This window comes from Eulemur rufifrons, chromosome 7, assembly GCF_041146395.1.
Source record: "Eulemur rufifrons isolate Redbay chromosome 7, OSU_ERuf_1, whole genome shotgun sequence".
Taxonomy (NCBI): domain Eukaryota; kingdom Metazoa; phylum Chordata; class Mammalia; order Primates; family Lemuridae; genus Eulemur; species Eulemur rufifrons.
This window is the reverse complement of record NC_090989.1, coordinates 55,648,331-55,672,615: the sequence shown is the minus strand read 5'-3', so window position 1 is coordinate 55,672,615 and position 24,285 is coordinate 55,648,331. Positions and strand designations below refer to the sequence as shown.

The window sequence follows — 24,285 nt, the reverse complement described above, 5'->3', positions numbered from 1 at the left end:
TTCTGAACTCAAAGCTCAACACTTACTGGTCTATACCTCTTCCTGGGCATTTTAATTCTATAAGGTATGCCACCTTTCACATTACTATTTTGAATTATTACTTTCATGTGTGTATGTCATCTCTTCCAGACTGCTTCAGGAAGGTAGACTGCTACCTTTCTGAAGGCAGAAACAAATTATTATCTTTTATTAACATCATAGAGTCTATTAAATGACATTTACATAGTGAAAGAACATTATTCTCATTAATTCCTTGATTCCTTCAGTTATTCGGCTAATATTTTTTGACTGCCTACTCTGTGCTAGGCATGTGCTAGGAGGCAAAACAAATATGCTCCCAATCCTTATGAAGTGTTTAGACCAGTCAGAGAAAAAAATGGTATCTAATGGGGTGAGAACTAGATTTAGAGTCAGAAGACTTTGGTATAAATATTAATAACTCTATCATTTACTGGGTGTATGATGATTTAAGCTCTCAGTGTCTCAGTGTTCCCATCTGGAAAATGGGAATGATAATGCTTGCTCTGTCTACTACTCATAGTAAAGAAGATCAAAATACATCTCATTTTTTTTGTATGTGTGTAAACACTTCTAAATGACAGGGAATGGTGATTTCAACTTGTCCACACATTCTTTGATATTCTTCTCTCAAAGAGATGGAGCCTACTTTTCCTCCCCTTGAATATAAGCTGAACCAAGTGACTTAGTGATAACAGGCAAAATAAAGCAGAAGTGATAGCATGCAATTTTGGAGACTAAGTCATAGAAAGGTACCACGGCTACTGTCATAGTCACTCTGTTCCTTGAATTACTTGGTCTAGGGGAAATTAGTTGCCATATTGTAAGTAGACCTATCAAGAGGCCCATGTGGTGAGGAACTGACATCTCCTACCAACATACTTGAACTTAGAAACAAATCCTTTAGCTCCAGTCGAGCCTTTGGATAACTGAAGCCCCAGCCAACAGCCTGACTACACCTCATGAAAGAACCTGGGTTTGCACCGTTCATCTAAGCTGCTCCTGGATTTCTGATCCCCAGAAACCCCATTAAACAACATATGTTTTATAAGTTGCTAAATTTGTAGACAATTTTTTATGCAGCCATGGATAACTAATACAAAGGGTACTAGAGAGATTTAAGGTATTATCATTGTTGAATATGCTAACATTCGTTCAATGAAAAATGCCATAGTCCACTGTGGTTTATTGCGGAATGATGAGTTAAAAGTGGAAGAAAAGAAGCTTCAAGAAAAACAAAAGTAGAAGCAAAAGAAAACTTACAAAACATTAAAAACAAGAAAAAGCCAAATGGATGTAAAACTTTTGATGGGTGTTTGACAAGCGTTTCTGCCACCTGCTTCATTTTCTGAGCAGTATCAACCTGCGACAGTGACTGTAGGCTATAATGCCAAAGGCGACCGGCTAAAGGAATCGTTCATTCCTACTGACTGCCTTTGTTTTATTCCATTTTCAGTTCTCATTGTGAGCTAAAATTGATAGTTTTAATTAAATAAGAAATGAGATCCACACTTCTACTCTACATAGCATATAAGCTTTTTGTATTAGAGAAAGTCACCATGGCTCTTTGTTAAACACAAAGGCTGCAGACATTTGTTTGCGTCAATGCCAGCTTCTGAGAGTCACTGCCATTGCTTTGCCACAGTAACCCTGACCCAGGCTGACCTCCATTATTAACGATGCCGTGAGTGGGAGGGCCAAATCCATAGTCCTCACCAGTCAACTTTGTCAAAATTAATTTAAACTAGAATAAATTTAAATTCAAAATGATCTAACTACCTCTGGCCTAAGGAATCCCTATTTATAACCAATTTTTTAAACTCCCTACTGAGAGGGAGTTGTGGAAAAGGACTGTCAATTTATTAACCTATTTAATAATAAATACAGAATTTAAATTTTTTGCTGAACATATATTAACCCTGATTTCTCCCAGGGCATCAAATGAAGGACTTTGAAAGTTGTGTTAATTCTTCGAAGTCATAAGAATAGTACTTAATATGTTCAGGAGTTTCTTTACTGGATGATGAAAATGTTCTGAAATTGATTGTGGTGATGGTTGCATAGCTCTGTGAACATAAAAAAAAACCATTGGATTGTACATTTTAAGTGGGTGAGTTGCATGATATATGGATTATACCTCAATAAAGCTATTAAAAATAAAAACTTCATTTTAGGCAAAAAAAAAAAAAAAGGCTAGCTAAGAAACGGGCATGAATCATGCAAGCTTGCTGACATTTTTCTTTATTAATCTGCTTAGTCCAAGGATTAATATAGCTTATGGAAAGATGAACAATGTAAAAACGTTCTTACTTGTTGGAGATACACTGTCGGCTGGAGAAGGTTGGGTGCCAAGGGTAGATTCTGTGACACTCAGTGGAGGGTCTGTTGGGGGATTTACAGAACCTGAAAGGATCAAACAGATATTTATAATGAAGAAAATATTGTAATAGAAAGATAAAGTGTTGACTTAGTTTCTAAGTATACTTTATTTCTTCATCATATGACAAATCAATACTGAGGGCCTGTTACACGCAAGGCGGTGGAATGTAACAGCGAATGAGGAAGTCGTGGGACAGAGCCTGCAACCTAGCAGGCAGGCAGCCAGGCCCTGCGCTGAGTGCTGTGACGGTGGACGCACGAGGTGCCACAGGCATGCAATGAAACGGCACCAGCCAAGGTTGGGAGCCCCAGGAAAGCCTCCCGGAGAAAGTGACATTTAACCAACACCTGGCAAAACCATTACAGCATTTAATATTTTGGAGTAGTTGAAAAGTAACCATGCAGTTTACAAAATCCATAAACCCACAACAATTTTTTTTTTTTAATCAGCAAGAGTAGAAACAATGAAACAACTATCCAATTGGATGTAACATTAATGAACTTAAGATTTATGGTATTATTCTGCTGTTTCTAAAATTTCAACTTTTGTCCTAACATTTTTGTTTAGCTACAACTTTTCCGTGTGTGGGGGGGGTATTGATATAGAGGCTACAATACGTTGTTTTACCTATATTTTAAATTCATGTCAATTCTTTAAGCCTCCATGACGGTAGTTTAAAATAGTCCTATCAGAAAAAACAATTTACAAATGCCAGAAGGATCTATTGACTTTAGGAACATGTGGGTTAAATGTGGTTAGATGATTCTGAGGTTAGAGGATTTTGTGATTTTTTTAGACATAATGTCACTGGATATAGTGTCACATATCTGATGAGCTATGTCAATTATTTGGATATTTAATTATAACTTATATTATCAATTCTATTCTGTAATTTACTTTAAGGAACAAGCATATATTATTTAAGTTATGTCATTTGATAGCACATAGCACAGGGGAAGGAGTTTGTTTTCCTAAGCTACATGCATCCATGTTTTATTCTCATTGGTAGCAGCGTTATTTCTGTTGACTGTAGGCAGTGCTCACAGCTGGCTCTGACTTGCTATCATATAAGTGATTTTGTGCTAATGATCTCTGAAATGGCGGGGGACAGTTCTATGGAAAGTGTGTGCACTGGTGAATGAAATGACCATCCTTTTCCCCCACACCACCCCAAATATGCTAGAACTCTGCAGCATGACAGACAAGGCTGATGGTGATTTGGCTTCACTACACTCCTAACTACATTTCCTGACACTGTTTATTACCTTTTCCATCTCTCTCCAATCGTACCCTCTATCCAATATTTCAACCCAGTTTCTCAAACACAAAACGCTCTCTGTGGCTTCTTGGTGTTTTTGTTCATGATGTTGCCTGATGCCTTCTTATCCCCAAACTTCCCTGAATGTACCTTCTCAAGCTTGAGAAAGCCTGGGGATCTTTGTGATGTGCTCACCCCGCAATGTTTACCCTAGTGACAGCCTTATCACTCTGCGTCATTGGATATGCCCCTTGAGAGAAGGAATTGCTTTATTCTTCACTGTATTTATGGGTCCTGGCAAAGGAAAGTGGATGATGCAATACATGCAAATTCATTCTTAACACTGGGAGAAAGAAGACCAACTTTAGACGTGCATCTGACTGCTGGTGGATCATAAGCATTATCTTCCTTTAAAGTAGTACCTGAATAAGACAGAGAATGGGCCTGGAAAATAAATGCCTGCACGTTGTTCTCTGTAGATTGATTAAAACAGAGATGGGCAAACCATGTTCCACAGTTAAATCCTGCCAACTGCCTGTGTTTGTGAATAAAGTTTTATTTGGAACACAGTCATGCCCCCTTTTTTTTTTTTTTTTACATATTGTCTATGACTGCTTTTGTGCTCCAATGACAGTTGAGTAACTGTAATAGAGATCACATAGTCTACAAAGCCTAAAATGTGTTTACTATTTGGCTCTTCATAGAAAAAGTTTGCCAACTCTTGGAACAGAGGATGTTGATGGGTTATGCTCAACTCCAGATTTCCACAATGGGAAACTTTTATTTGTCATCAATTGAACATTTGTGTTTTAAGATACTATTCTGTTATATTTCATCATTAAATGTCTTTATAAGGTGAGGGTTCAGCCTCATAGGGCATTGGGAAGATATTGCTACAAGATTTGCATTTTGAGATGAACTCTTTGTCTTGTGACAAAGGGGATACACATAGCTTTCAACATGAAATCTGAGGCCCCCAAAAAGTCTGTCTGGTTTTAGATTGGACTGTAAAGTAGAAACTCTGCCTTGGTCAAAACAAAACTCAGGAGGTGTAAAAAGAAGTGGTTAAAACCTAAAACGGAAGGATGATTTACCAAAACTCAAACTCAGAATTTAGCAGAAACGGCTCAGTCAGGCTTCAGATCACTTCATTTACCATAATGTTATAAGAGGATGAGCTGCTGCCCAAAGCCACTTCACCTGTTCCCGAATGTGTCCATTCTGGAGCAGGCCTGGCAGGGCTCTCAGAACCACTCTCACGGACAGCTGGCTCAGTTCTGGGGCTTTCTCAGAGCTTGTTTCAGCCCTTATGTGGTCCACCCGGAAATGAACCAAACCCCTGGGCTTGCTAGGTTCTTGCTTCTCAAAATGTGGTCCATAGACCCATGAGATCTCATTAGAAATGAAGAATCTTGCCCTTTTTTTTTTTTAATTTTTTTTTTTTTTTTTTTTTGGGACAGAGGCTCACTCTGTCACCTGGACTAGAGTACAGTGATGTGATCATAGCTCACAGCAACCTCAAACTCCTGGGCTCAAGTGACTCTCCTGCCTCAGCCTCCTGAGTAACTGGGACTACAGGCGTGCGCCACCGCACCAGGCTATTTTTTTCTATTTTTAGTAGAGACGGGGTCTCACTCTTGCTCAGGCTGGTCTCAAACTCCTGAGCTCAAGCAGTCCTCCCACCTTAGCTTCTCAGAGTGCTAGGATTACAGGCATGAGCTGCTGCACCCAGCCCCACCCTTCCGTTTTACCATAACAAGGTCCAAGCAACTAAATTGGCTGGCCCCACTGCAATCTTCTGTACTCTAGTGCCAACACAGCCTGTTCCTATCAACCACCGAAGCTATAAAGAAAAAATTTTTAAAAATTAAACTTTAACACAATGAGGTGCTACCACATCTGCACACTTCCTGGAGAGTAATGATGACCTGAGTGCTTTGTTTCTCTTCGGTGGTCATCCTCGTGCTACTACTGGTAGCTGGCGCTTTGACCAGTTCACTTCCCAACATCAAAAACGACAAGATGCTCATGTTGCACAGGGACGTAAAATCCCAGGGCAAGTCCACCCTGGATTCCTCTGCTCTTATGATGCAGATGTACAACAGAACAGATCTTTTATTGAGACTTGTAAATCGTTATCAGGCAGAACCACATCTGCACAAATTGTGATTGTGGTGTGGAGCAATACTGGGGAGGAGGGACGAGACGAGTCATGGAATTCACTAGGGTCTCACTCTGTCCCTGTGATCTTCAAGCAACAGATGGCAAACGGAATGTGAAATCAACTCCAGGTCTTCCCTGAACTGGAAAACAATGCAGTATTAATAGTAGATGATGACACACTTATTAGTGCCTGGGACCTTGTTTTTGCTTTCTCGGTTTGGCAGCAATTTCCTGATCAAATTGTAAGATTTGTTCCTAGAAACCATGTCTCTACTTCATCAGGTATCTACGGTTTGGGAGATTTTGAACTACAGACACCAAACACCATTTCCAGGGTTTGGAAATGGTGACCAGCACTCTGTGGGGCAGACTGGAGCCTCATTCTTCAATAGCAAATATCTTAAACTCTTCCAGAGGCAACCTGCGGCCATCCACGCTTTGATAGATAAAACTCAAAACTGTGATGATATTACCATGAATTTTATTATTGCCAAGCATATTAAGAAGATTTCAGGGATATTTGTGAAACCTGTAAACATGGGTAATTTAAAAAAAGAAACCAACAGTGGCTATCCTGGAATGTGGCATTGAGCTGAGCACTTTCTGCAGAGGTCTTATGGTATAAGTAAGCTTATTAATATCTCTGACAGTACATCCTTAAACTACTCCAACATTATGATTTTCCAGTTTGTTTTTTTCATATGCCAACCACAAAAGTAAAATGTAAAAGTAAATCAAACAAAAACAAACCTGAAAATTGCTTGGTATTTGAGTAGCTTCTTCATGCTGTGTATTTTTTTTAAGGCAACATCATAAACTTTTATCTACTCCAGAGATTTCTACAATAGGAAAAAAGTGCAGTGCTTCTAGAATATAAAATTCACATTAACTTCAAAAACCAAGAAGCTGGGCTTATCCAGATAGACCTTCTTATGAAGAGTTTTCACCCAGGGTTATAACTCTTTGGTCAGAGATTTTATTGTTTACATTCTGAGACTGTTCTGCAATTTCTTTGACTGCTGTCATTTGCCTTAAGGACCTATAGCAAGCTGTTTCTAGGATCAGAAGCTCAACAGAAGCATTTCTCAGCTTTTTCACTAAAGGAAACGATTGTTTTAATTTGAGGCCTGAAATGCCTCTTTAGCAAAAGCCTGTGGTGTAGGGAAAAGCCATGTGAGAATAGTCTCAGTCCCATACGAAAACAAAAGGAAAATTTGCGGCTACCAGGGCTTCCCTTGTGGCCCTTCCAACCAACTCTTCCAAGACTGACTCAGTCCAGCATGCGTTCGATGCAGCCATCAGTGCTTTTATTTTTGTCGCTGAGTCTCTTGTGACCAGGAGGGGTTAATTTTAGTAGCTGAAGGACGTCTAGTTTTTGCTTTCTTTTGGTGAATATTTACTGCATGGATCACAAAACAATGCAGCACGCGTTTCTCATACGCAACTTATATGCAGCAAGGAATAAATGTGTTACTAGATTCAGGTAGTGCATTTTGTCACTGGATCTGACCTTGAGAATGTATATTAATTCTTATATTTTACATAAATTATATGTTGTTTAAGAAACATGTATAAACTAACTTCCAAAAGAATAAGTAGGGACCGGCAGAAGTTAAAACCCTTAGTATCGAAAGATCTTTATTGTTAGAGCATAGGTTATCTCATGGATACTAAAAAGTTGTGTGTATTACACACAAAGCCAAACATTTGCATTCAGAACTCTTTTTCCCAAAAAAGATCCAAGGGACTATTCATCATGAAGAAATTTAAATTACATAGATATAGGAAAAAATAAGACTGGAGTCAGCAGAGGAATTCTACAGGGAGTCTTAATCAGTTAATTGTTAAGGTAGCCCACTCTTGTAATGTGAATTAGTATCTGTGTTATACCCATTGCCTGTGTGTAGTCCATAATCACTACTGGTGGGAAAGAATTCTTAATTAGGCCTCCGTTTTCCACCTTATCTTTCTCCTCCTTCCCCTTATCCTATTCCTTCTTCTTACATAATACCGGCACATTCTCAAAATGGCAAAACTGTGAGACTATTAAAATAATCATGGCTAATGTGCCAACAACGAGATCTTTGTGCGTAGTTTAGTACATGCTGCTTCTTTATATCAGAGTGTGTATGTGTCTTAATGCAGTCAGATTAAAAAACAAAAACAAAAGAACATGGACTCTCACTAAAAATGTCAATTATCTGCTTTGTCTAACTTGGTAGTACTTTTTTGCCTCTTGGGATTCTCTTAGTAGATATATAAAATAAACTTTTACAAGAAAGAAAGAAAGACAGGGAGAGAGGGACTGAGGAAGGAACGAAGGGAGGAAGAAATGCAGAATCTCAGGTCCCATCCAGACTTACTGAATCAGAATTTGCATTTTAACAAGGCCCCTGGGTGGTTTATATGCATATTATAGTTCTCTGTTGAGACTCTCAGGAACCCCAAGGTCAGTCACAGGTGTGAGGCCTGCCCGCTGAGGGAAGTCATGAGACAAGAAGTATTTGTCTGGTATCTTCCACCTCAATATTCAATGGTTCTCCTGTCCCACTGTTGAGAAATCTCCTTGTACTGCTCTCTCCACATCCCAGGACACACATGCATAGGTACACACACACACACACACACACACACTCACATAACCTGTCAGCACTTAACTCTCTTTCTTTCTATCCCAAAGGTCTTGAATCTCAACAGTTACAGGTGGAAATCCATTTAATAAACAAATCTCTGCCAAGGCTGATGACAGCCAAAATATTACCCACCCCAGGGGGTATTACACTTAACTTTCAGATTATAACAAAACAAAGTGTCTCCCCTCCACCTCGAAAACCCCCTCAACCACCCACAAAACCCAACTCTTTGAATATGCCCAAAGCAGACTCAGCAGTGCTGTAATTTTAGGCATCCTGACAGGCTAGCAGGACCGGATGTTTTTAGAAAGACTTTTTTGTTGTCGTTTTATTTTGTAGTTACTGTTGATTCATGAGAATTGTGCAAGCCCTGGTGCTCAGATAGGTGCTTGAAGAGCCACTGATCACCTCACTCTCACCCCTCCCCTTTCTGAGTTCTCTAGAGAAGGAATCACTGAGCACTTGAACTTCCCGGGAGACTGAGGTAGGTGGGGAAGGGAGCAGCTCAGAGGCTGTTGCCCTGCAGCCTCCAACATTATCACCCTTCTCTGGGAACAAAAAGGAGCGGAACTCCTCCCTTTCTCTAACTAAATCTCCATCCTGCTCTGTAATAGTCTCAGAATTTTTCTCCTCTAGCCCTCGGAGACAACAGATTTTTTTTCTGTGTTTTCATCTCGGTATCTTGTGAACAACAATAGCTTGCTCACAAGGCAATGACTCTCGCACCATGCCTCAGAAGTTTACCCCAGAGTTTGCAAGCATCCACCAGAAACAATACTACCCCAGGCAGAGGGCATGTTTGGAAGTACATGTTTAACACAATGACTGCCACACTGGGAAAAAATTTTTTCCCTTGGGGTCATGGTGTTTTATTACAAAAATAGAATAAAAACTTCAAAAATAAAATGATCCTTTCTAATTTAATGAAAAATTTAATGAAAAATGAAATTTATTGACTTCTATTCATTTAATCCACATTTTTAATTTTTAACCTTAACTTGTCAATATTAATTGTAACAATGAGAACATCAACAAGTAAGATTTTCATGAACCAACTGCAGGATTTTGCCCAGGTTTTGCTTCATGAGGCCCCAGGCTCAAAACTAGTGTGAGTTAAATACAACTCACGTGGCAGTTAATGCTAAGAGTGTGTAGCAAATAGGGAGACATGATACAGCGATGGCTTTACAGAGTCTCGGCTGCATCTTCTAAATCTTTCAGAAGGCTATAGGTCAGAATAGAACCAGAATGTAAGCTGTAATTTTGGGAAACTGAACTCTTCAAGATTTATTGTCTTTAATATTTGATCATAAAGGATAAAGAGTCATTTGGCAATTTCAAATTAACCACCTACTCAGAGCCTAAAATTACACTGCCCTACAAGATTGGAATTACAGTGTGTTTGGGGTGTCAGAATCAGTATTCTTCCTATCACCCTAAAAGTATTTTCTGATCTTAAAATCAAGCACAGTTTTAACACCAGAAAATACTGTTTTTTCAGACAGACATGGTTCCGCCTATCATGAGACTAGAAGTCTCTTTTGGAATTTGAGGTTTTTGGATCTTTTAGTTTATGTCCTTAGATTCCGCCAAAGCTTCTGGCAAATCTGTGTGAGAACCAGTTACCTCCATGTTGTTCCAAGACTGCAGCCCTACCCATGTCCGGCCTTCTAAGAAGGACGTGTCCTTATTACTGAGGGAATTAGGCAAAGTTAATAAGGCTGTTTTAGGTTGAATAATGCTGTTTTGGCATAAGTCCATCACCATTTCTGAATTATTAATTCAAAGTTCACAAGTTGATGTGTCCATACAGGGACACAGACACACAGGCAGGGCCACGGGGATGATGCCACTGTCCCACAGTCAGAATGGCACCTGCTTCTGCGCAGTGGAGATGGACCAGTGCTGAGACACTCTCCTTCATCCAAGGGTCCCAGCAACAAACTACTGCATTTGTGAAGGAGCTGGGCAGGACCCAAGATGCAGACTGTGTCCTTGGAATAAAGGAAAACTCTTTTCCTTATAAGTTATTCTGTGTTTTTATGAGTGTGTTATAGACTATGGCATCTCTGAAAATAGGATGGTGCTTAAAGAAGTTAATGGTCCTACAGAGCTGTAATAATGATTTACAAATCTGTTTGAGTTTCATAAGATTACTGTTAAATATGCATATTTGACAGCTGTCATTACAAACTTCTATTTTTTATAGGTATATCTGTTATCGCTATATTTATTGAGACATTTGTTCTCATCTTTTACGTAGTGAAATCTCCATTATTCGATTTGGTTCAGGGTAGCAAATATTCTGGTGAGTCAAATGTTGTAATAATTAGAGTGATCCTATCTATTAATTTTCAAATCATAGAAGTCTTGTATGTGCCAGATATTGTGCTTTAAACTAGGAGTACTAAAATATTAAGATACAGTCCCTCTTTTTATGGTATTTATATTGTATACGTGGCTTATCAACTCCTAAGCACTAAAATTATATATGCTGTATATAATTGAATGTTTTTAATGACTCAGAAGAAATTTTGGGATCTTTCTAATCTTTCTTGATCATTAACATTAGCATTAATTTCCATTATGTAGTGGATTAACAAAAGTGCTAGTTAATTAAGAGTTAGGATTAATGGAATTTGAACAAAAAATTGTCGTATTCAACAGAAACCCTTTATGGAAACAGGAATCATCTGCTTTATTTTTATTTGAAGAAATTATGTTTAGTAAAGTCCAATTTGTCAAAAATGTTTGCTAATTTGAAATTTAATAGTTTTTACTTATGTAGAAAATTTTCTGCAATTAAAATATCATAGAAATAATGAATATTCTATTGTTCCAATTAGACATGCTCTGAATTTATTGCAGTCTTAGCCAACCATTCTTGACCTTATTAAAAAGACAACTCACCCAAGGAAAAAGTGATCTTTTCCGATGAGATATTCCACACTTTATTTCCAGGGACTGGAGACACAGCCATACACCAAATGGTCAGATTGTTTGATTGGGCTGGATCATTACTATGCACCCTTGTTAAGACAGACTTTAGTTCCAACAATCCACCTTTGCCTTTTCTCTCTTCATTAGTAATGTTTATTCCTACAAGACAGATAAGAACATGGCTAGTCAATAACATTTTCTGTATGAGCGATTCAATAATGCAAAGGTATGACATTATCAATTTATGGTAATGTAGAGTTCAAGGTGGTCAAAGTGTAGCTTCTCTGTAGTGAGGGTCAATTGTAATAGTCCTGAAATTAACCTGAGCTATTTGCTCAAGCTCCAGCATGGCATTGATCCACGGTCAAGGTATAAAATGCACTGACTAACGGTGTAGCTTTGTTTGTGACCATGGGTCCAGGGGTTTCAGGCAAATTGTTCCAGCTCATCAGCATTGTTTATTAACTGTGAGATTAATGATGTGCACCTGTTCTGGGTTAGACCCTGGGAGAGCTCTGCTGTGGAGTCTGGTTATATAGCAGGAATATACCCAGATGACCAGCAAAATATAAAATAAGCTCAGTCAAGACTCTATTTTGGACTTGCAACTTCTGAGTTGTTCTGTGCATGTATCAGTGGTTCCTGATCTGAGAGAGAAAGTGTGTCTGGCTGTGGCTCTTACAGAGGGAGGACAAAGAAGCCCAAATCTGACTTCTCCTGACTCCTTATTGTAAGTGTAACATATGTGCATATTTAACTGTGTTCCTATGTTGTATCCTTTTTCTGAAACTGTATTTTTATAAGTATTGTCATTTTGGTTCCTGTGAGTCTTCTTTAGAAATAAAACTCTGCCACCATTAGTACAACCTCCAAATAGCACACGTGGCTGCAGAAAATTAATGTAAAACTATCTTTCAACGTAGTTCAGAATTTTCTGGACTCTCACAGCTTCTTTACATTAAAGATTATTAATGCCAGTTCTGGAGTTATTACTTGTCAAAGTAATAGCTAAATGCAGTGATGTGCTGGTGGAATTCTGACCACGCCGTCTGGCCTATTGCTTGGGAAAGCATGGGCACATCAAAATCTGGGTGCTTTACCTGTGCAAGGCTTATATAACAGAAAAATATATTTATAATAACTCTTAACACATATTTTTAGGATTGCCTTCTGTCATTGTTGTGGGTGAACTGTTTTTCAAGCAAACTAATGATGAAACCAATAGGAGTCTCAAAATGCATCAAGTGATCAATGCAATAATTCATAAGCATTTAATTTATCAATTAAAAATAATAATGCAGCAAGAGTTGTGTGACTCAGTTATTACTAAAAATGTATTCAACCTTGAATAATGATGTTTCAGGAGGAAGAAGAATGGTTGTTGTCCAGGCAGGAGATGCTGAGATTATTCTGACAGAGGCTGTCATGGTCATTGCCTATGAAAAATATGGCTTTGTGTATTATCACCTGAGCTTTGTCTCAATGTGTGTTCCTGCTCCGGGAACTTTTAATCCTCCTGATGAAAGTGCTATTTGTCAAGGAGCCAACTCCCTTATATACACTTCCTCCAGGGCCCTCCAATCCCCACCCCAGATCTGCACAAGAAAAAGTAGAAATTACTTATTGACTGATTTAAAGCATTGGTGCTAAGTTAATTGAACATATTGCATTGAAATAGGAAAGAAATGGAAGAACAGATGGCTATGTTCCAAAAGCAGAGAATTTTTTAATACATGTATGTTGAATTAAACTTTTTTGCCCTCATATACGAGAGTTGCTTTTATTAAAAGTTAAATAAAAGTGTTTGTATGTGGTTTGACAAAGCCAACTGTATTTTTTTCTTCTTTTGGGAGCCAGATGAAGTATCAGAAAATGACAACTGGTGGGCAAGATGATGTTTTTCTTGGAATGAGAATTATTCTTAAATGCCAAGTTCAACTTGGGCAATGACAATTTCTAATGTTATTTGTGAACATTTCTTTCTTTCTGTACCAGACCCATTTCCATTGATTTAGTTTTCTTACCTCTATTTTCATTTTGAAGAAGTCTTCCATCTATAAACCATGTGAGATTTGCTTTGGGAAATACATTCTTTAGTGAGCAGGTAAATGTTCTCTGGGGTTAAGACAGACAGAACAAGGATTATTTGCAAATTCAGAAGAACCTGGTGCTCCTTACGTCTCATCAACATCCACATGAGATGAACTGGCAAGAAATTATTTTCTCTATTTTTAACTGGATAACTACAAGGCAGCATCCACCTTTAATATAGGTTGCATTAAAATGTGGCCTATAAATGGGCTATCTACTATAGAAATGTTGTAAATTTATTGCTGGAATAATAATTTAAGAACCTAGGACTATACTAATGTTGCAAGTCTGTATTATGTATTATGGAAAAGAGAAATCATAACTCTGTGTAGAATAAAATAATTCTAAATGGAAACTAAAGAATAGAATGAAGAAGCTATAAAGGAGAGGTCAGAGAGGAATATTGTGTTATGAATAGATTAAAAGTTAAAAGGGATCTACATCTTGATTCTGTTCCTCAAATAATGTAAAATACTATCTGTAGCAACAATCACAGAAAACATTTAATACAAATATCCCACTTTTTACTTGTAAAGAGTTTTCCTAATTTTTAAAAGTTTTCTCTTAATCTTATAGAGTAGGTACGACATGCCTTATGATTGACATTTGACAGACGGGGAAATCAAAGCACCAAGTGGTTAAAGGGAGTGGAAAATAGTTGTTAATGGCACAACTAGAAACTATGTCTCTTCAATCCCAGTCCAAAATATTTCCTGGTAAAACAGATTGTATTGAAATAAGAAAGAAATGGAACAACAGGTAGCTATGTTACAAAAGCAGAAAATTCACATGTATATTAGTTATATTTTATTTTCAACAGTTTGCTCTTTAAGGAATGATATTTTCTTCAACAGATCAGTGAATATATCCAATAAGAGTTATTAGATCCCCATTATTTTATCTGAGACCCTGCAAAATTATACCCACTTATAATTACTTATTTTCTCATCAAGAGATGTACATATTTTACATATGACTGGCCCTAGTTCTTAGATCCTAAGCATTTTTCACAATTGAATATACTAGTTAACTAGTAAAGAACAATTAACTGTATGGGATGCTTTGTGTACCAATCCACAAATTAGTTGCCCCCCAAAAGTGTGGAACCTACAGAGCTGAGAAACCAAGCTCAAGAATACTGAGTAACATTTTTCTGGTGAGAGCCTACAGAGGTGCTGTTTACCATCCCTCAGTACCTTGCTACAAAAATCCCATGGAAACAAGAAGAATTTCAGAGGAGACTCTATCACATCCAAGACAGTAAATGGCAAACACGGCAGCTCCTAGCATTTCCACTTATGCAACACTTGCTTTTTCCAGATAATGGGGATACATGCATGTCAGGGACATATCTCCATGAAATTATGTCATTTTTTCCCTCTAGAAAATCAAAAGTAAAACCAAGTCCCCTAAAATATATTCTTCTTATGTTAAGGAAATTAAGTTAATTTAATCTCATAGATGCCAAAAATCGATTTTTATCTCCAGTTGGTCCAGGAAGAGATATAAGAGGTATAGGAGGTGAAATGTTAAAAAAAGGAAAAAAAGTTGTAAACGTTTGTATTAAATCCAATGCCTTTAATCATTTTCATGCTTCATTTCCTCCAGGCTCAGTTAACTCACTAAAAGATGATGATATGGCAATATCAGGAACAAGTGGAGAGTTCTATTATTTTACAAAGGCACCTGGTTCACTGAAGGAATCTCTTATCAGCTCCTAAAAAAGCTGAAAAGATTTGGCTCTTGTAGATACTCTAGACTCAGATTTTCTAGAATGATTTAGATTTCAAACATTCTATACTATCTCTAGACTCTGTGTTCCAAGATTTGGTTTAGGATTATGGTTCTTGCCCTAAAACTCTTTCCAATGTCTCTAAAATTGAAAAGCCACAGACTAAGATAGATCAACTTGAGGTCAAACCACTTTTATGGGTTTGGCTGCATAAGCAGAGCTGTCTGTATTTGGGAAATTTCACTTGGCTTAAATGAGCAAGAAGAAAAATATGTTAAATCTGAAAAAATATAAAGTAAATATGTATAAGAGTGTATGTGCACACACATATATGCACATATGCACATTCCTCAGCCAAGATGTCAAAAATGATTCACTCACTCTGTGTGCCTGTTGCATTGAGAGACAAGCTAAATTACTGACTTTTCCAATACATTATTCTGGTACATAAGGAATAAGTGAGCAATAGCATAAAAATTATGTATTAAGCACCAAAAAGTATTTGGACAGTTCTGTAGAAGTACAAGGAAGAGTGAAATCTGGGAATAACTTGGAGAACAGAGTCACATTCTGTGGACAGGGAAGAGATAGGCCCGGACTCCACAGGGGATCTATGTTGGAAAGTAGTGGGCAATTCATGATGATGGACGGCTGGAATGGGCTGCTTGTCAGAGCACCTTGAGGCTCTGCCATGAGTTGGGATGTTACCCTGGAAGCAGAAAGAAGCCAGTGGACAGTTGGGCCATAATGAGATTGGATAAGTCAGAAAAAACAATCCAGATCTGACTGTAAGACTGATCATTTCCTTATTTCCACAGGTAAAACACTCATGTGGTGACCATCTGTAAGTTAAACCCTGGTCACCTTGCCTAAGTTTGAACAGAACCTTTCCCAAAAGGCTTTCCATTAGAATCATTTTGATTTTTTTTTTTTTTTTTTTTTTTTTGAGACAGAGTCTCACTCTGTTGCCCGGGCAAGAGTGAGTGCCGTGGCGTCAGTCTAGCTCACAGCAACCTCAAACTCCTGGGCTTAAGCGATCCTACTGCCTCAGCCTCCCGAGTAGCTGGGACTACAGGCATGCGCCACCATGCCCGGCTAATTTTTTGTATATATATATTTTAGTTGTCCATATAATTTCTTTCTATTTTTAGTAGAGACGGGGTCTCACTCTTGCTCAGGCTGGTCTCGAACTCCTGACCTCGAGCGATCCACCCGCCTCGGCCTCCCAGAGTGCTAGGATTACAGGCGTGAGTCACCGCGCCCGGCCAGAATCATTTTGAAAACATTTAGCTTTTTTTTTTTAAGATTTGGAAATCTTAAAAACAAAGTTTCCATATTTGTTTACCAACTCTACATTCCCATTTGGAATCTTTCCTCTCGATCTTTCTTTTTTCTGCTTGGAATTTAACTTTCAGTCTCTACATGTTTTCTGCTATACCACTTCTATCTTTTCTTCTATAATGCAAAGTTTTTTTCTTCCACTGATACCTTCTTTAAAATGTACCTGTCTCCTCTTGGCAGGTTTTCCTTCTCAAATTTAGATATACATACACACATACACACAAACACATAAACACATATATATAATAGATGTAATATATATGTAAATATATATTTTTGCTTAAGTTGTGATTATACCTTTATTTGAGAGTAGAAGCCAATAGAATTTCAGCTTTTCCAACTCTAGTTACATAACATAATAAAAAGCATTCAAAATCTGTTTCTTAATGTGCCATTGAGTTTTAGAGGTTTTCTTTTATTGACTCTTCCTTTTTCTACAAATTCTTTGGTTTTTCTACTGACTGTATTTGCAGCAGCCATAGTTGCCAAACCAAAAATCAAGACTCATGGTCTGACAATTGGACAAAATACTTCAAACCACAAGTGTCCGTGTAGAGGCATATTTCAGCTTTTCCCACCCCTCACCCCCTTAAATCTCTTTCTTTGCTTGAGAAGCCAGATGATCTAGTCATTGAGAAACAGAACTAAGACTTGTAGTTGCTTGACTTACTGTTTTGCTGCATGACTTTGGCCAGGAACATCTTTTTTTTTTTTTTTTTTTTGGTGCTGGAGAGGGTGGAGAGAAGGTTTGCATTTGTGTCTAGCAGTTGCAGAAAAACCCGACAGTCAGAGACACACCCTCTTGGAAACAAAGCTCCCCTGGAAGTGGGAGGAGACCAGAACTGGAGGTGCCCTCCTCCCACGGGTAGGAGTCAGCTAACAGCCATCCAAGGTGAGCAGAAACACATTCACTCAGCACGGGAAAGATCAGAGACAAGTGCAGAACCTTGCTTGCCTGTAAGTACCCACTTGTGGCTTGGGGAATTTCCTAACTGGTGGGGTTGCCAAGCTTGATGAATAAAGCTCTCATTCATTTAAGAAATGACCCAAGAAAGGAGAGTGAAGTCAGGCTGTTTTTAAAATGTAATATAATTTCCCATCCATTTATTTATTTTTAAAATGGAGTAAGTAAGCCAAATATCTGGAGTAAAGTGTTACTTCCTATTTGAAGGTCCTGTTTGCTGTTAGCTTTGCAGGTGATCGTGCTGGGGAAGGTGGAGTAAGGTGAGCCGCTTGCCGAGGACAACCGGGCAACACCATCTGTGGCGGTGTGCTCCAGCTCCAGCTCCTCCTCCTCTGTGCATGCCAGCTCCTCCCGGAACAGCTGGGCTTGCTGTTTGGATTTCTTAGAATCCTGGCCTCAGAGACACGCCTTCTAAGGACAAACTGACCTCACATTGGAAACTTTACTATCCAGATCTTGGCAGGCTTCACCTACTCTGGACTGCTTGTTGCAACAGTTCTTAGGAAGCAGGATTGTCTCCTACATCAACCTCTGTCTGTGAGAGTCACTGAGGCCTCCGCCCTGACTGTCCTAAAGAGCCTGAACCCAGAGGCTGTTCCTCCTGCCTCCTAAGTGCATTTTATAGGCAACAAGGAGTACGGAAACAGTAGAAGCATCTAGGAGGAGAATCAAGAGAAGACCTAACACTTTCAGCATTCAGAAATACCTGCTGTGGTGGTTGATGTAGAAAACACTGAGTTTACTAAAGAGCTTCGTAATTGTTGGACCAGGGAACACATTGCCACAGGAACTGATGTGTTTTTGTCTTTCTGGCCTAGCCAGGGAGGGGTTGGTAAGTATCTGGGGCATGGAGGGAATGCATTTATAGGCCATTTTGCTTGTACCTGACTCACCCCTGACTCTCCAGTGAAGCAGAAAGGAGGAAACATCACACATCCCAGGTGCAGCCAGACTTTGACCATTATTGTGAATCTCCACGAGTCACCGCAATCCCTTCCCAAATACACATTCAGTCTTGTGGCTCGACTAAACCTTTTGGCTCACGTCTAGGCACATCATAAAGAAAGCTGCAGAAGAGGAGACATAATGAGACGGGAAGAGGAGGACGAGAAGGGAACCAGGATGAAGGCCAAAGGAGACTTAGAGATGAAGGAGGAGGAAGAGATCAGTGAGACTGGAGAACTGGTTGGCCCTTTGGCGAGTGCCACGCCCACCCCAATGTCCCACAACAAGGGGACTCGGTTTTCTGAGGCATGGGAGTATTTCCACCTGGCTCCTGCGCGTGCAGGGCACCACCCCAACCAGTATGCCACCTGCCGCCTGTGTGGCAGGCAGGTGAGTCGTGGCCCTGGGGTCAATGTGGGCACCACGGCCCTGTGGAAGCATCTGAAAAGCATGCACAGGGAGGAGCTGGAGAAGGGTGGCCATGGTCAGGCAGGGCTACGCCAGGACCCCAGGCCCCACGGGCCCCCAGCCCCCGTGGGCATTGAGGGTGACTGGGGCAGGCTCCTGGAGCAGGTGGGCGCCCTGGCTCTGTGGGCCAGCCAGCGGGAAAGGGAGGTGCTCAGGAGGGAGAGGGCTGTGGAGTGGAGGGAGAGGGCAGTGGAAAGGCGAGAGCAGGCCCTGGAGGAGGTGGAAAGGGCCATCCTGGAGATGAAGTGGAAGGCGAAGGCTGAGAAGGAGGCATGTCAGCAGGACGAGGACCTGCCTGCAGCGGCGCATCCGTTCCATTTCGTTTAAATCGGGACTTGGGAGGAAATCCATTCCGAGAATACCGAGTTTAAACTCATAGCAAAGAGCCATTTTAGTTCCAGCTCAACTGTAAAGCAAAGTAGTTTAGTGACATTTTGTTTATATGCAAAAGAGCGCCCAGTATGAGTTAATCTCAGCAGATCTGAATGGAACAAATGCTTATATATGGGGCTCTTAGAGCTGTGCTAACCCTTGGCCAAAAGTTAAAATGTACCGATTAAAGATAAATGCTGTTTTGCCACCATGGATCTGTGAGTTGTTTCAGGGCAGAATGTACCAGCCTGTCAGCATGGTTTAGTACAAATAATTGGATTTATGCCTCACACTTGGTTTGGTGGAGCTGAAGGTTCTGACGGCTGAGGCTAGTCAGGTATCTGGAATGTGCCTATGTGACCAGCTCACTCTCAGGGACCCCGTCACAAGCAGAGCTTAGCTTCCTGTGACTGAGGTGTTTGCACGTGTACTGGTGGTGCCTCGAGACCTGGATACAAAGCTGGTTCTGTGTGATCCAGCAAGTGGAAGGGCAAAGAAGCTTGAGCCTAAGATCTCTGGACCCTTCCAATGCATATCTTTCTCCTGTTCTTGCATTGTTGTACCGTCTGCTGATATTAAAGCTGATTCATCAGTATAAGCTGTCTGAGTCCTGTGAGCCTTTTCAACAGTCTAACACGTAAACTAATTAATGTGTAATGAGCACAGAGAAAATTAAAGACTCTTCAACTTACTTGGTTTAAATATTAAGAATAGAGAATACAAAAATCTCAGATATTTAAAATTATAATCTGATTTCATGTTAAGGTCTGTTAAGGGAGAAGGACCTAGTTAGGAAGAGATGAAAGAAACTCCAAAAGAAAAAGGAAACAGAGAGATGGGGTTGGTAAGGAGAAATAAAGAACAGAGGAAGGAAAGCAAAAAAGAGAGAAAAGGGATAGACAAAAAATGTGAAGATGGGGAAGAGAGAGACAGCGCTCTAGGAAAAATTCACCCAGGAAACAGGAAATGACTGTCTGGGTGAGTGAAGGACAGAGAATATTTTCTTAGATCCTGAAGTCAATTTTAATGAGTTGAGTTGGTTTTGTTTTGTGCCTACAGACCAGTCATTCATTTGAGCAATAGGTTTTGAATTTTTGTACCTCTGAAATGCTAACTGTGTGCCAATCCATTGTTGTCTGTTTTATTTTTTAAATTGTTCATCTTTAAATGTTCAGAGATACTTTGAAAATAGGGAGCCTAACAACCATAGGGAGAGAAAAGTTTCCTGGGCTGCTGAGAATATGCCTAAAATGTTAACTTAGGAATAGAGTAAAACCAAACTGGAAACCATCCTAGCCTCTGGACTGGAGCTGCCATTTGTTTTGGAAGATACCTCTAGAACCCCTCCCCATACCCCTGCTTTTTTTTTTTTTTAGCTGAGTTGAGAGAGGGGATGGGATGGGGAGAGCTACTGAAGGGAATAGGAGATAAAGACAGTGTCCCATGATCCCATAGATCACCCAAGTAATTTATGGGCGCCGACCTCCCTGAAGGCAGAGGAGATCCTGATGTAACAATGGCATCTTGCCTCCTGGCTCACTCCTACTGCGTCTTAGACTTGCAAGGCAGCCCTGACAGCCAGACCTGTCTTCCCTGGGAGCTGTTTCTGGAACAAACAGAAGCCCAAACACCAGGCTTATGAAACACCCAGGCTATACTGTAGTCCTGCCATGTTTTTTTTTTTTCTTTTTTTTTTTTTAGAAATCTGCCTGATAGTGAAGATTTCAGTTGCCATGTGGTTTCCCCACAGGCTGTGGTGCCCCTCACGGGGCCTCTCCACCTGTGGTGCGAGCTCAGGGCTCACCAGTGCAGACGGAGATGGCTGCTGGGAGCCCCGTGCCTGGACCTTTGGAGTCGGAGCCTTATTGTATCACAAAAGATGTTAGAGAGAGAGAAAAAAAAATGGGCTGTAAAACCTATTCTTTAAAAAAACAAAACCCAAAACACATACATTTGGAAGGGGGCTTAAGAAGCTCCAGGAATCTACAAGTGTTCAAGCTTTGCAAAACCAAAACTAAATAAACAAATAGTCGAATTCTGCAAAAAGCTACCAGCGTTCTCCTACTGAAGCTAACCACAGTGCGGTTTTCAGATTTTGGTTATCTGTTTTACATGGTTCTTATTATAGTAGCCTGTCTTCCTTTTTAGGCATCTTAACTCCAAACTGCTTTGGTTTCCGGTTTCATGATAAATAGATTTCTTTAGATTTTTTTCCCCTAAATTTTGTCAAACATAACAAAGGTACGGAGTCACAAGGGCAAGACCCATGAGGATGATGGGGTTAAAACATAAAGCACAAGCATCAGAGAGAGACATATGCGGCTTGTGGAGACTGTGTACACTGGAGTTTTTATATATCCCTCTTGTGCCTTCTTACGCTGCGTCACCAGCTGTGGGCTGAGGGGCTCTTTGGCCCAACATCTTTTGCTCTAATGCAAAAATCTGCCACTTTGAGGGGCCCTGAGGTGGAGGTTAAAGATTCCTTTCCCATCCTAGCTGCAGGAGTGAAGTTGCATGCTATGTTGGAGCCCTAGCGAAGTCTTGCCCTCAGGAATGCACATCCACGGATACAATACTCTCCTTAGGCATCTCTGGCATGTCCACACCTGAGAGGCATCATTGTTGGAATAACTTTAAGTCTTTTCTGTTTTACAGAAAAACTAAATTAGCCACAAACTTTTCAGGTTTAACTAAGTAACACTGGAAGACAGCTCACAACTGACAAAGTCTACATGACAATCCAACACCGAGGGCTGCTTGTGTAGTGAGTACGTAGCACAGAGCAGGCATCCAATACGTGTATGGTGACTTAATGACTTCCTAAAGAATGAAGGGGGGCGGGTAGGGAAGTGCCAGTATCAAACACTCGTGGTTGTCAGATGGTAAGTACTTTGCATACCCCCTCTGGTTGGATCCTTACCTCACCCTTGTGAGATGGGAATCATTGCCCCCTTCACTGATGAAGCAGTTAAATACCTGAGGTTCCAGGGGTCCAAGTTAATACGTGACAAAAGAGAATTCAAACCTAGTTCTGTCAGATTCCACAATCTATGCTCTGTGTTTTTCATTATCCCACATTCTCTCCTCTAATCAATCACATAGCAGATGTATGAGTGCAGAGCAAAGAATTAGTGAAAGAAAGTGGGAGAATGATAAGTAGTGGTCAGGGAAGAAATATTCCTGAGTTGTCTACTATGCACTAGGTACTCCATTATTGTACAGAAATTTAATTTCCTAAGAAACTTGTGAAGTATTTATTATTATCCCAGTTTTAGAGATGAATCAGCTAAGGCTCATGGAGGTTAACTAGTTGATGAGGATATGTAACCAGTAAGTGGCTGAATTAGGATCTGACACCAGTGCTATCTGACCCTAAAGCGTGATTCCCTTTCATCCCACTATCCTGCCCGGATGTGGGCAAGCTAAATATGCACCCACCTTCGCCCTTTACAAGGGACTCAGCTAGCTGTCTATTCTTTCCAGGCCCCAAGTTGTCATCTGTAAAATGACAGATGTCTGACCTATTTCAGAGCACCACCAGATAAAAGTATGTGAAAGGGCTTTGAAGAGTTAATAAGTTATTGAAATACAGCAGGGATTATAAGAATATTGGAGTGAGGAGTTTCCAATGTTTGGCAAGATCTTGAAAGATCCCAGAACAAGCCATGTCCTGTAGCTGGTTGTGTGGGGTTGGAGAGAGATTATTTGTCTATTCCCTAGGAAGTAAAGTTCTCTGGTTTTCCTAGTCAGCACTCCAGCAAGCATGGGTGCAGAAGAGGAAAGGCAAAGTTCCTTTTTTAAAAAACTGGGATTCTTGGATTCAATTTATGGTTCTATATCTGGATTGAGCCAATATTACTTGTAAACACTGGCACTAGAAACAAAAACACCTACCAAAAGCTGTATCATTAGATTATGTTTTTAATTTAAACTATTGCAATGAAGTCCACTAATAAACTTAGAAATTAAATTATGGTGGCACAAAAATGATTAAATCGTTTGCTATATACTCAGGATTACAGTAGCAGTTATCTGAGAGACTGATACATGAAATTGACCAAAAAAACCAAATACTTGGGTAATAGTATATATACATATATATATAGAGAGATAGAGAGAGAGAGAGAGAGAGGAAGAGAGTCATAAAAAAATCCCGAAGAATCTGAGCTATGATTTTTTATTCAGCTGTCGAACTAAATGACTGATATTCAGCAGGACAAGAAATCATAAGTTATTTAGTGTCTTGGGGTGAGAAGAAACTAGTGTATAAATATAATCCTCTCTCACCCTATATAACGAGAAATGTTTGAGAATTAATGAGAATATTTATTTTACATGGGGTTTTGAAAAGCTTGGATGAAATTTTAAGGACACAATATAGCTGATTAAAATAGATAATAGTAATAACAAAACAATAACATTTATTACATACTTAATATATACCACACACTGTAGTAAGGACTTTTCAAATATTATTTAATTAAATTCCACAGAACAATAATGTGTAGATCCTAGCATTATCCTCTTCATGTAGACAGAGTAACTGACTATAAAGATGTGAAGCAATTTGCCCCAGGTCACGGCCAGCAAGATGAAGGGCTGGGAAGTGAGTCCAGATCCCAGTGACTAAAGGCTGGGAACTACCACCCACGAGAAACTGAAGTCACAGGGCCTTATTCAACTTTCTTTCTTCTTCTGCCCTTCCTCCGACTGCCAAAGAAATGGCCAGGGCTCTGAAGGAGAATGGGAGGGTAAATTTTGCCTTGTCACTTTGAAATAAAAACAATGGGAAAACTGGTACAGGAAATGATTAGAACAAATTATTATAAATTTAAGCTGAGCAAAAACTTCCTTATACCAGGATTCACACTGCTTTCTGCCCTACTTTTCCCTCACTATCCACCTCAATTTTTATTAGAGAGAAGTTTAAATAATTACAACTGTTTTTTTTTCCTGGGAAATTTAAGAACCAAGGATGCA

The 24,285-nt window shown here is 39.7% G+C and overlaps 2 protein-coding genes and 1 pseudogene across 3 annotated transcripts in view; 2 read left to right on the top strand and 1 right to left on the bottom strand.

Moving 5' to 3' along the window:
* CD96 (CD96 molecule) overlaps positions 1–24,285 on the bottom strand; it is a 91,152-nt gene that overhangs the window by 40,045 nt on the left and 26,822 nt on the right. For both annotated transcript variants that reach the window (XM_069472586.1, XM_069472587.1), the window contains exons 6-8: positions 13,417–13,507; positions 11,363–11,551; positions 2,329–2,421 (exon numbers count right to left, since the gene is read on the bottom strand). In XM_069472586.1, coding sequence (XP_069328687.1) covers positions 2,329–2,421; positions 11,363–11,551; positions 13,417–13,507 — 373 coding nt within the window. The remainder of the gene's footprint in view (positions 1–2,328; positions 2,422–11,362; positions 11,552–13,416; positions 13,508–24,285) is intronic.
* Positions 5,539–6,546, top strand: LOC138386278 (exostosin-like 2 pseudogene; annotated as a pseudogene).
* On the top strand, positions 18,607–19,260 carry ZBED2 (zinc finger BED-type containing 2). Its single transcript, XM_069472585.1, has one exon. The coding sequence runs from the start codon at positions 18,607–18,609 to the stop codon at positions 19,258–19,260; it is 654 nt and encodes a 217-aa protein (XP_069328686.1).

Excerpts from the sequence above, each read along its gene's own strand:
- ZBED2 (XM_069472585.1), top strand. The coding sequence starts at position 18,607 with ATGAGACGGGAAGAGGAGGACGAGAAGGGAACCAGGATGAAGGCCAAA.